Source organism: Aquarana catesbeiana, linkage group LG05, assembly GCF_042186555.1.
Source record: "Aquarana catesbeiana isolate 2022-GZ linkage group LG05, ASM4218655v1, whole genome shotgun sequence".
Lineage (NCBI taxonomy): Eukaryota > Metazoa > Chordata > Amphibia > Anura > Ranidae > Aquarana > Aquarana catesbeiana.
The window spans coordinates 204,566,978-204,579,185 of record NC_133328.1 but is presented as its reverse complement, the minus strand read 5'-3'; the positions used below and the strand labels follow the sequence as shown (position 1 = coordinate 204,579,185).

The 12,208-nt window shown below is 45.5% G+C and overlaps 1 protein-coding gene across 2 annotated transcripts in view; it reads right to left on the bottom strand.

The window, feature by feature from the left end:
* Positions 1-12,208, bottom strand: part of SFRP4 (secreted frizzled related protein 4) — a 117,623-nt gene that overhangs the window by 77,634 nt on the left and 27,781 nt on the right. Inside the window, exon 3 of one of the 2 annotated variants that reach the window (XM_073630498.1) lies at positions 11,874-11,939. The exons of the other annotated variant lie outside the window; for it this stretch is intronic. Coding sequence (XP_073486599.1) covers positions 11,874-11,939 — 66 coding nt within the window. The remainder of the gene's footprint in view (positions 1-11,873; positions 11,940-12,208) is intronic. 2 annotated transcript variants of the gene reach the window in all.

Here is a 12,208-nt window from a genome sequence, read left to right as displayed (position 1 = left end):
GTCGAAGTCGGGCAGCCGACCTGTGCTGCCCACTTTCTCTGATAGCTTTATCAATGGGAACCACTATTTGTCGTTGACATGTGGACCCTTGTTCCCATTCATTGATTGCTTGTTGTCTTGATGATGCTTTTTGATGGCTTTTTTATTATCATCCATAGTCGTTTTTTCATAGGCGCAATTATATGTCGAGATTATATCTTGTTTCCCATGCCTTTTTATTGATTCTATTATTAACATATATTCCTCTGAAGTTTTGATGTTTGATAGAGCTGATGAGTGAATGAGATGACACGCCATTGACGCTGTCGAAGTCGGGCAGCCGACTTGTGCTGCCCACGAGCTCAGTCAATGGGAACCGCCATCTATAGTTGACATGCGGACCCTTGTTCCCATTCATTGATTTCTTGTTGTTTTTATGATGTTTTTTGATGGTTTTAATTCTCATCCATAGTCAATTTTTCATATGTGCAATTTATGTCAAGATTATATCTTGTTTCCCATGCCTTCCTCTTTTTGGTTCTATATTAGTGTCTTATAAACTTATTTTTTATAACAGCTCTTCTGGAATAGTCTGTGTTCCAGATTTGCCTAGTAGTTCATTAATTAATTCCCGATTAGTATAGTATTATTCAGATGCATTTTTCATATGTGTTTTATTTGTCTAATGGTTTATTGCCTATGCGCAATGCCACTGTGAATTGAGGATTATGGTTCCACGAGGTTGCTGGCGAACATGTTGGAGTGTTCGTGTGCGACTTTGGGAACCACCGCCAGCAAAAAGGGACATCATTTGTTATATTCATTCGATGATATTTGCAGACTGTACGATGTGGTTGACCACTACCGATGGCAAGTTTATTTTATTTTGTTTTATTTGATTTTTAAATGTATTCGGTATTTAGATATCATGGGCAACCTTATCGGTGGATCGTCACCGATTTGTGTTGCACCGTGTATATGCCTTGTCAGGACGCAGTTGACCCTTTACATATATGATTAAAATATCTATGCTGCTGACTCAGAATAAGCACAAACTAAAAGAGGCAATTAATTTACTAATTTCAAGTAGATAGTCTCCAGTTGACGTTTTGATTATCTATGTTGAAGTATGGTTCATTTTTTTATTCTTAGCTTGGCGGTTCATGGATATCTGACCAGCGGAGTTCTGTCTGCTGGACAGTGTGGATGGTTTGCCAGCATATTGATCGTCCGATACAAGTGTAGGCGGGAGGGCTGCGCTTTTGGGTGTGATGCGTGCTCTTTTTATCTCCACTGTATCGGCGTTCAGTCAAGGTTAGTATGTATTGTTGTCTGTCAATAGGGCCCACAGTACATAAGCCTAACTATAGTCAGACGGGTTTGATCCAATCACTAGACAGCTTAACACTGTTGCCTGAAGTGTTAATACCCAGAGGCATTTCCCAGATGCTTAAAAGAGTGCAAGTGCCGTGTGACTACACCCTCTGATGATGTCATGAGTGACGAAACACGTCAGAGTGGAGCCACATGACGTATGTAGACACACCGGTGTACTCAGGGAAAGACAGATGGTACCTGTTGAGAGCAGTAGGAGACGCTGTTAACCTGACGTTGCCTGATGTTGATTTGTGAACACCGCTCGTTATATACTAATTTCTTATAAGAGTACACCTTGAAGGGGGTATTCTCTTTGTTTTTTTAAATAATAAAACGTTAAAAACGGGATCACACTATGTCCGTTCCTTTCTTTTTCATTGTCTGAAACATTGAAATACCTTTCCCAATCCTGACAACAGAAGGAGGATACCGGTATGGATTCCCACGGTTTGTGACCAACATACACGCTAATGATCAAGTTCTGATCCCGTAAGAGTCTTATTAAGAGGGGGTTCTCTTGCATACCCCCCTCTTTATTTGAGCACGTGTGATGTGGAATCCGTTGGGGTGACAACAATTATCTTTGAGGATCTTGCTCCTTAGGACTTGAGTTTTGAAGTTCTGGACTTTTCTCTGTACTATCTTGGTTTTATACGAGTACACGGACTTGATTGAATGTATATACTATTTAGATTGTTCATGGTGTATGATCAATTACTATTATTAGCACTGCCAAAGTCTATCAGATATGTTCATTGTTGTGGTTTACATTCCCTTAAAGCTAGATTTTATTTCAAATTCAAGGGCATATTGTAAGTGAATACAAAAAAAAATGGTTTCTGGCAGAAAAAATGCTGCAAGTAAACATACTCGATATATTTTTTCTTTTATCTGCAATTTTTTAAGCAGGTTACAGCCTCTTCAGGAAAACCTAAGTCACCCCATCTTATCACTTAAACTACTTTACAAATACCTGTGTTATACTTGTCTGTCAACCATCCTTTTGTCAGAGAGACTTTGCCTGAGCGTCTTCATTTAACAGACAGCGTATGGATCATTTGTTATGTTCAGATGCCAGCAGCCAGAGAGAGCTCAGAGCTGCTCACATGTATTATACAGGGTTTTTTAAAGCAGTTTAGGTGATAAGAAGGTGGGAATGCTAATGAACTGGGTTTAGGTAGGTTTCAGGTCTGCTTTAGAGGGCAATACATTGACATATTTAACAGCATTATATAACAGCAAAAGTCAAACTTAGACCCCTTTTACTGAATATTGGAACCCCCTCAACATGACTTAGTTCATAAGGCAATGAATGCTCTACTCCCATGCATCTTGCTACCTTTAATTTTCTAAAATGTTCAATGAAGGAAGTTCAGAACCAGAGTATTTTTTTTACATTGTGGAGTGGGTCATGCTGAGTATTTGACACAATAACTGTAATGGTGCACCTCTTCATGTGATGGGAAGGTTGGAAGCATGGGGAAGCTTCTGGGAACCCTCAAGAATGTGGTGATCCTGGTAATTGCACTGTTAGCCAATCCCAAACAAAACTGCCATTCACAGGTCTAGCACAATGGACATGTTTCAGCTTCTCATCTCATTATAATGTTGGAGCTGATGAAAAACGCACTGAATCTCTCACATATATCTTGGAGAAGATTCTTTCATTTGATAAGATAGCAGGCATGTGATTACAGGCAAGAAAAGCTATTGTGTGACACAACTCTTAGATACAGAAATAATTTATAACTTCATGAGAGGGCCCACTGGGACTGGTTTTGTAAAGATTTGTTTACAGAAAATAATTTTCTCTTTTGGCAATAATATTTTACAGCCTCCTCTTTTTAACATAAACACTATATGCGAAAAAGAGTTCAACATGTTACATTTATTAAAATGAAAAACATCAACAAGAGCATGTACATTCCATTACGCACAAACCAACCAATTTGCCAATCCTGTAATTTACAAATTACAGATTAAAGTATATCTGAAGCAGGGACGTGCAGTCAGGCGAGGCAGGGGAGGCAGAGCTTCGAGGGTCGTAGCTCAGTGACCTGGGGTCAAAATTTGGGGGCAGGTAGCTGCTATTCTCCCCCACCAATGACCTATGGTTTCAGAGATACGGGGCTCTTTGTGCAGCCTGTCAGAAGCTACATACAGTGTGGCCAGTTTAAATACAAGCTGGGACACTCTTTTTGCAGCAGACTGAGAGGATGAGCTCACAGTGCCTTTCCTCCCTTCTTGTCAGAGGCACTAAGCTCAATGGACAGCTTTGAGTCTTGGACCAATGGAAAAGTACAATTGGCCCAAGCTGTCCAGAAAAAATGCTGCAGTGGAGTCTCTCCCCTCACTGCAGTGTCATAGAAGGGGGCATGTGTCTAAAAGACACATTCTCCCTTTCAGCCCAGCCCTCTTAACTAGAAGGGAAAAACATGGGTTTTTGGATATAAGATTTACCCACAAACCCATGTTTTTCTCACACAGTTAAGAGGGAGAATGATAATCTGCTGCTGTTGAAATGGTACTGTTTTAATCAAACTAAATCATATATTTCATGCTATATGTTAAACATAATAATTTATTATTTACCTATTTACTGTGAAATTACTGGTTTAAAGCTATAACTAATAAATCACCTTAAAAACAATATATAATAATTATTTGTATATTACTTACTTATGGTAATTAACCCCTTGCCACCCAGGCCAATTCTGAAACTTCTCTCCTACATGTAAAAATCAGAATGTAATTTTGCTAGAAAATTACTCAGAACCCCCAAACATTATAAATATATTAGCAGACACCCTAGAAAATAAAATGGTGGTCGTTGCAACTTTTTTTTTTTTAACAGAAAAATTTTTATTAAACAAATCAGCATTACAGTACAAGAACTTAGTACAGTCATTATGGTGAGAATAATTACAGTGGGATTTACCTTAAAACAATAACTACTGTTTATCAGTTGTTCCAAATGCGTACTTAACAGAATTTTCACCTAACCATAGTTCTCATGGCTTGTGTCATCTTGAAAAATTATTGGATGATATGAAGTAAATAACCCAGTATTCAATCATTCCTGACAGGGGCGTCTGGGGGGGGGGTAGGGGAGCGGGGAGAGAAGAAGGTGGGAGGGGGGGGAAGGAAGGGGAGGGAAGATGAAGGAAGAGAGGGGGGGGAGGGAAAAGGGAGAAAGAAGGAAGGGGGTGAAGAGAAACGGGTATAAGAAGAATAGGCTTGAGATGCAGGATGTCCTCTCCTATGTTTCGTGTATTACTTACGGGGTAGGGGGTTCGGGGTCCCCAGAAGCGTCCATCCAGGACGACCAGATTTTGTCAAACTTCCCTGGACATTGCCTGCTTTCGTACGTCAGCCTATAGAGGGGAAGTACCTTGTTCACCGACCTTATCCACGAGGCCAGAGTAGGAGGCTCCTCCAGTTTCCATCGCAGTAGAATTTCCCGCCTAGCGTAGTACAATGCGAAGGTTAGACACAGTTTATCATACCTGTCGCCCTCAACATCCTCCAGATGACTGAGCAGTAGAATTTGGGGGTCAACCGGCAAGTCTGAACCTATGACATTGCCCAGTGTAGAGGCCACTGCTGACCAAAAGGGTCTTAGTTTGGAGCACGACCAGACCATATGCCAGAAAGTACCCACCTCCTGCCTGCATCTCTGACAGTTGGGATCTCTTTGGTGGTATATACGCGCCAGTCTCTGTGGGGTAAAATATGCTCTGTGTAGGAACTTAAACTGTATGAACCTATCCCTTGCAGCGATCATAGAAGGAATGTAGGAGACTAAACACTCCCTCCACTCCTCTTCGTCTAAAGAGGGAATGTCAATCCTCCACCTCTCCCAGGTTTTGGTCAGTTTTGCATCATATTCCACCGTAAGGTACAAATATATTGTTGAGAGAGGCTTCCCCATCACGCTGGAGGTCAGGAGCCTTTCAATGGAGTCCGGTTCCAGAGTGAGGGGGGCAGGGAACTGAGCCTCAAAGGCGTGCTTCAGCTGCCAATATCTAAATTGGAAGGAGGATGGGATAGCAAAGGATTGCCTCAGGGCTTGGAAAGTCATCAGCCTGCCATCTTTAACTATATGTTTTAATGTGAGGATTCCCTTTTTTGCCCAAAGAGAGGGGTCCGGTATAGTGTAAAAGTGGGAGAGTAGAGGGTTACCCCATAGGGGCATGTGGGGTGAAATGTGGTTGGGTTTCCTATAGATTTTCCTAGCCTCCTGCCATACCCTCACAGTGGTGCGCATTGAAGTCGTCATAGACAAACTGGCCCTAAGACCGCGAAACGGGAGATTGCTAAGGGCAGCAAAGGAACCCATGATGGCTGCCTCCAGAGTGACCGCCGGATTCTGCGCGGGCTGGGAGAACCACCACCTAATCGTGACCAAAACAGCTGCCCAGTAATAGATTTGAAAATTCGGCAGTCCCAGACCCCCCCCGAAAGCGGGAGGTATAAGATCTGCCTGGCCACCCTGGGTGGCCTCCCAGCCCAAACAAAGTGTATCAGCAGACTCTCCAGCCTACGAAAGAAAATCTTAGGGATGGGTATGGGTGTGTTGCGGAAAAAATATAGATATTTCGGGAGGAAAATCATTTTTAATAAATTTACTCTGCCTACCGGGGTCAGTGGAAGGGAACGCCATGCAGTACACCTAGCCGTGAGTTGTGCCATGAGTGGACGCAGATTGTTATCTATGTAATCTTGGACTTTACCACTAATTTTTATCCCCAGATATTTGAAGTCATCTACCCATTTAAGCTGGGGGTGAGGTGTTCTAGGGGTCGAGGGATGGAGTGGGAAAAGAACCGACTTATCCCAATTAATACGAATCCCCGAGAACCCACCAAATCGGTTAATCAGTTCGAGTGCAGTCTGCAACGAGGACGACGCATCCGCCAAGTAAAGCAGAGCGCCGTCCGCGTACAGCAACAACTTCTCCTCAATGGGACCCACCTGGAGTCCCCTCACCCCAGGGTCAGCCCTCAGTAGTATAGCCAGGGGCTCCATCGCCAGAGCAAATAGACCCGGGGAGAGGGGACATCCCTGTCGTGTACCCCGAAACAATTGGAACCCTCCCGAGAGGCTTCCGTTAGTACGTATTCTTGCTGAGGGGCAATGATATAACATGCGGAGCCATTTCGTGAAACCCGGGCCAAACCCGAATCGCGAGAGCACCTCCCATAAGTAGCCCCACTCGACGGAGTCGAAAGCCTTCTCCACCTCGAGTGAGGCCACCATTCCATTAGTCGCCTCGTCCGCCCTATCTATGTGGGTATGGAGACGCCTAATATTAATGTCCGTACCTCTCCCGGGCATGAAGCCCGTTTGATCCCTGTGGATGAGAGCAGTAATTACCAGGTTAAGCCTATTGGCCAGTACTTTAGCCAGTACTTTTGCATCCACATTCAGAAGGGATATAGGGCGGTACGAGGAGCACAACGTGGGGTCCTTCCCTGGCTTGGGGATCACCACTATGATCGCTTCGCTCGTGGTGTCCGGGAGTTTTCCGAGGTGCGTCGATGCAGAGAAGAGGGCCTGAAGCTTATCGACTAGCTCCGCAGCATATTGTTTATAAAACTCCACAGGGACACCCTCGGGTCCCGGAGTTTTCCCTGTCTGCATTAATTTAAGGGCCTGTAATATCTCTAAGGACATGATTGGGGCATCAAGCTTGTCACGATATGTTACAGTGAGGGTTGGGATATCAATGTCATCTAGGTATGCTACCAGATCCTCCCCTCTATAGTCCACCCTGGACCCATAGAGGGATTCGTAGTACTCCGCGAAACAGCGGTTGATTCCCTCCGGGGTATGAATCAACTGTCCCGAGGGGTCCCTAATATGTGAGATGCTCATTCCGCTTGCCTGTTCCTTGGAAAGCCAGGCCAACAGGCGACCCGATCGCTCTCCCTGCTCAAAAATCCGTTGGGATTGAGCCAGCATTTTCTTCTGGGTAAGAGAGGTACGGAGACGAACCACCTCTTTCGTCATAAGTTGTAGATGCGAATAGTGCGCAGGGTCTCGGGTACAAACAAAAAGAGCCTCCGCGCTACTCGCCTCACTTTCAGCCTTAATCAAGTCTGCCCTGTGCTCCCGTCGGACTCTGGCAATGATGGTCTGGTAATGTTCCCTCGTCGTGGCTTTAAAGGCATCCCACACAACCACGGGGTCAGCCGAGCCCTCGTTTACAGCCCAAAAATCTAGCATTTCCGTTCTAAATTGGGAGTCTACTGCAGTGTCTGAAATCCAAAATCTGGAGAGCCTCCATATCCTTTCTACTGAGCCAAGGGAAAGGTCCAATGACAACAACAAGGGTGCGTGGTCGGAAATTCCCCTAGGCAATATTTGTATATCTGTGACCCGTGGAAGGACTTGAGCCCCTGCGAAGACCAAGTCTATGCGGGAGAACGTTCCATGAGAGGCTGAGTGGCATGTGTATGCCCTGCTCTGGGGGTGACGCCACCTCCAGACATCAGTCAGACCAAAGGTATCAGCCCACTCAGCCAACCCGGGGCAGTGATGTCCCGCAGGAGTCAGTCTATCCAAGTCCGGGTTAGGGACCAGATTGAAATCACCCAATATAACATTATTGTCCGATGCGAAGTCGGCTATCCTGCTAGCGATCTGATTGAGCACCAGCAAGGAGGCCGGGGGAGGCAGATATAAGCCCACAATGGTCCACGTTAGAGTGTATATTTTAGCATGAATAATTACATACCGACCATCAGGGTCCAGGGCCAAATCCAAGAGCCGGAATGGAAGTGACTTCAATACCAGTATGGTAACACCTCTAGAAAATGAGGAGTGTGTGGAGTGGTAGTGGTGTCCCACCCATGGTTTTTTAAGGGCCAGAACCCTGCGTCCTGTTAGGTGTGTCTCCTGGAGTACACATATATGTGGGTTATAGGTTTTAATGAATTGGAACACCAGGGAGCGCTTGACCGGAGAGTTCAGTCCCCCGGTGTTCCAGGAGATGATGTTAAGGGAGGACATGACCACTGGGAATATGGAGAGTATTAGGATCAATAGAATTCACGGCTCTCGGACCGGACCCCATCCCTCGAAGCGGATACCTCTGTAAACAGTGCAATGCTGATGAGTCAATTTTTTTTTTTGTACAAATATCAAACAAAAACAAAACCAAATTAACAACAGGTAACGAATACCAAAATTTAAAGTAGATGAATTTAGCCCCATTAGGGGAACTTACCCCACCCCCCACCCCACCCAACCTCCCAAAACTGAGGCAGGTTTCGATCCCTAACTTATACAGCTCGCCGGCTGCAACAGGGGGTCCGTGGAAGAGGCAACTCACCCCCCCGAGACTTCACATGGGGGGGAAAGTAGTAGTTCAAGCGTCTTATGTATGTGAAAACTCCGCTTGTGATACAGCAGGCTGTGGGAGCTTAAAAATTCAAACAAAGGGAAATAGCCATAATGCGACCCCACAGTAAATTCGATCCATCTTTTGGGTGGAGATACCGAACCAGAGGTCCAGCATTCCTCAAGGAAACAAGCATATGTAGAAGAAGATTTATACTTCAACGATCTCCTGACCAAGTTCTTTGGCAGGGGCACTATCTTAGAATTTCCCTGGTAGGGATCATCCCCCCACCAGGCCGTACACACCATGGAATGAACTGGGCATAACTTATGCAACATAATAAGTCATCCATGTGGAAGTTCGTGTGATAACGGAGACCTGAGCCCAGGTTATGGTGAGTAAACAAGAGGGGGCCACACAGCATATACCAGGTGGATCATCAGCGAATCCGTGGTAGCGAGTCCAGCCAGGCAGAAGCCTCTCTCGGGTTGGTAAAGAAGCGGGTTGTCTCGCCGTCCTGGAGTCTCAGACGGGCAGGGAAGAGCACACTGTAGCGAATCCTGCGTGAACGTAGAGCCGCTTTGACTTGGTCAAAAGATTTCCTGAGCTTCTGGGTCTCCACAGACTAGTCGGGGAAGATCATCAACTTCGTGTTCTGGAATCTAAGTTCCCCTACGTTTCTAGATGCACGGAGGACTTCGTCTCTGTCTCTGAAATTAAGGAGACGGAGGATGAAGGTACGAGGAGGGGATCCAGGAGGCCCCGGCTTAGGCGGTATGCGGTGAGCCCTCTCCACCGCGAAGTAAGGTGACCAGCGGGCCTCGGGTAAGAGATCACGAAGCAGACCCTCTATAAAGGAGGTAGGGTCGCCTCCCTCCGCCCCCTCCGGTAATCCGACAATGCGAAGATTATTACGCCGGTTTCTGTTCTCCGCATCCTCGGCTCTGTATTCAAGGGCCTTCACTTTGGTTTGAAGCGTACGGAGTGATGCTCCATGTTCCGCAATGGTATCTTCAGCGGTACTCAGTCTCTGCTCCGCCTCAGTGACTCGTGATCGGATTTTATCAATATCTTGGCGAATTAGACCCATATCTAGCTGGACTGCTTCGATCTTTGTTGTTAGCGTGGATTGACAAGTAGCTATGGCCGCCATAACATCCGCCAGCCAGGGGGGCCGAGAGTCATCCGGCTCCATAGTAATTGTCTGTGGAGCCCTTTGGGTGCTACGTGTATGGAGGGCCTCTGGGGGGGGACAGCTGAGCGTCGGAGGGGAGTCCGGTTGTGGTGGGAAGGTTAACTTTTTACCCCCTTTGTTATACTTTGCGCTGGAGTTCCTGCGCCTCATTCAGATAACAGTGGCCCAGATCTGGGCGATTATCAACAGCTGGGTGTGGGAACCTGTCCGCAGAGTGAGGGGTGTTCAGGCAGTAAATAGGGCAAAGTGAGTGTCCCCTTTAATAGTACTCCCCCTCACCTGGAAATGTATGATGGAGGAGCAGACTAGTTCAGGCCCACACTGAGCCACAAGGATTTTCAGCCCATCCACCTCTCCACACAGCCTGGGTGGGAAGGATGTGGGCGCTCTATGGTCTCCTCCTGCTATCAGGCAGTCCTCCTCAGCTGACCCAGGGTCTCCTCAAATAGGCCACACTGACAGGCCGGAGCTCCAGGAGAGGCCGCGGCCGCGGCCTAGTACAACGTGGGGAAAGGGAGAGGCAGCAGGGCCTAATCACTGGGTTTCTGCCTTGTAGAAGCAGCTCACCCCCTTCCGTCCGGAGTCTGCGGCGTCCGATGAAGCCCGGGAGCGTGTCCGACCGTGATAGAGGCCCCCGGTCCACCGCGCGGGCCGGCAGGAAAGTCCGCGGCTTCGGCCTAGTAACCCACGGTAGGCCGGGAGCCGATCTCGGGCCAGGAGGCGAAAAATTCCCTCACTCTCCGGTAGATAGGGATTCCCTGGGTCCCCCCCAGCTAGCAGGGATGCGATCGCTGCAGTATATAGGCCGATGGATCCGGATTTAACAGACGGAGCGGCGGAGCTCACAAAAGGACCGACCGCTCACGGCGCCATCTTGACCATGCCCCCGTTGCAACTTTTTATGTAACACGGTATTTGCGCAGCAATTTTTCAAACGCGTTTTTTTTGGAAAGAAACGGTTTCATGAATAAAAATAACAAAAAAGCAGTGTATAATGTGAAAGATGATGTTACGCCGAGTAAATAGATACTGAACATATCACGCTTTAAAATTGCTCACACTTGTGGAATACCGCCAAACTTCAGTACTTAAAATAAAATAAAGTAAAAATCTCCATAGGCGACCGTGTAAACATTTTTACAGGTTACATGTTTAGAGTTACGGAAGAGGTCTAGTGCTAGAATCATTGCTCTCGCTTTAACGATCGTGGCGTATGTAACCTGTGTCTATCTGGTGATACTAGCCAGTGCCTCACCAGCCACTGACCTCACCGCACGTCCCTGAATGCAAAACTTTTTCTTTCATTTTGGATAGAGAGGAGTGGGGTTAAAAATGCTGTCAGTTTTTGTTTGCTATCTCTGTCTAAGATTTTTATTTGCTTCCTGTCCTGTGAGAAGATATCTATAGACATGTGAAGGAAATCCCCTCCAGTTGTCATGGGAACAGGTGTACCCATTTGAACATTTCCCATTCTGATGACAACCCAAACATTTGGACTTTACCCTCACATTTATTCCTGGTGACATTTGAGATCAGGGCAATTAGAGAATAAATTAAAAAAATAACCTTAAAGAAGTTTTAACCTCTCACCAGTTTTTCCAAATAAAATAATGGCTTTAGTTATACTTTTGGGGGAAAAAAAACAATGGTAATAATAAAAAGAAGAAAATGATGAAGCACGCTACGGAAAAAAACAGAAATCTTCAAATTTTTTAGCATAAATTCTTACAGGAAAGTGATCTGTTTCTAATATACACTGTGCTTATCTTGTTTGTGTGTTTGAAATAGTATACCTTAAGGAGATGATTTGTCTTCATTTCACACAGTTTATGTACTTGATCCAACAGCTCTAAATATTTTACAGTCATCCAATTGGTCTTGTGGAAATAAAGTTAGCTCCTATACTGCCATGACTCAGACATATTTTCTCATATTTTTCCCATATAGCGCCGTTTCACAAAAATAAAATTCACTTACCATAGCTGTAGTTCTTTGCCAAGTACATATTTAGAGTCGGCTTAATTGTTTTGCATTTACAACGATCTGTAATAGAAGAAAAACTTTACACTATACCATAATAAAAATACAAGCTGAACACTACTCAGTGCAGTAAGGAGGGTAGGATGGAGCGCTGGCAGGGGCTGCTAGTGAGATATAAAAACAATAATAATAATAATAATAGTAGAAGTCCAGTTAGTGTTTGGAAGCTTAGTCCATTTTCAATTTCTTTCTTCTTATTTTCAAAGGTTCTGGTGGGCGTTGAAAGCAGCAGCCAGCTTGCATGCATGCTCCTTCATCAGGTTTATGATGAT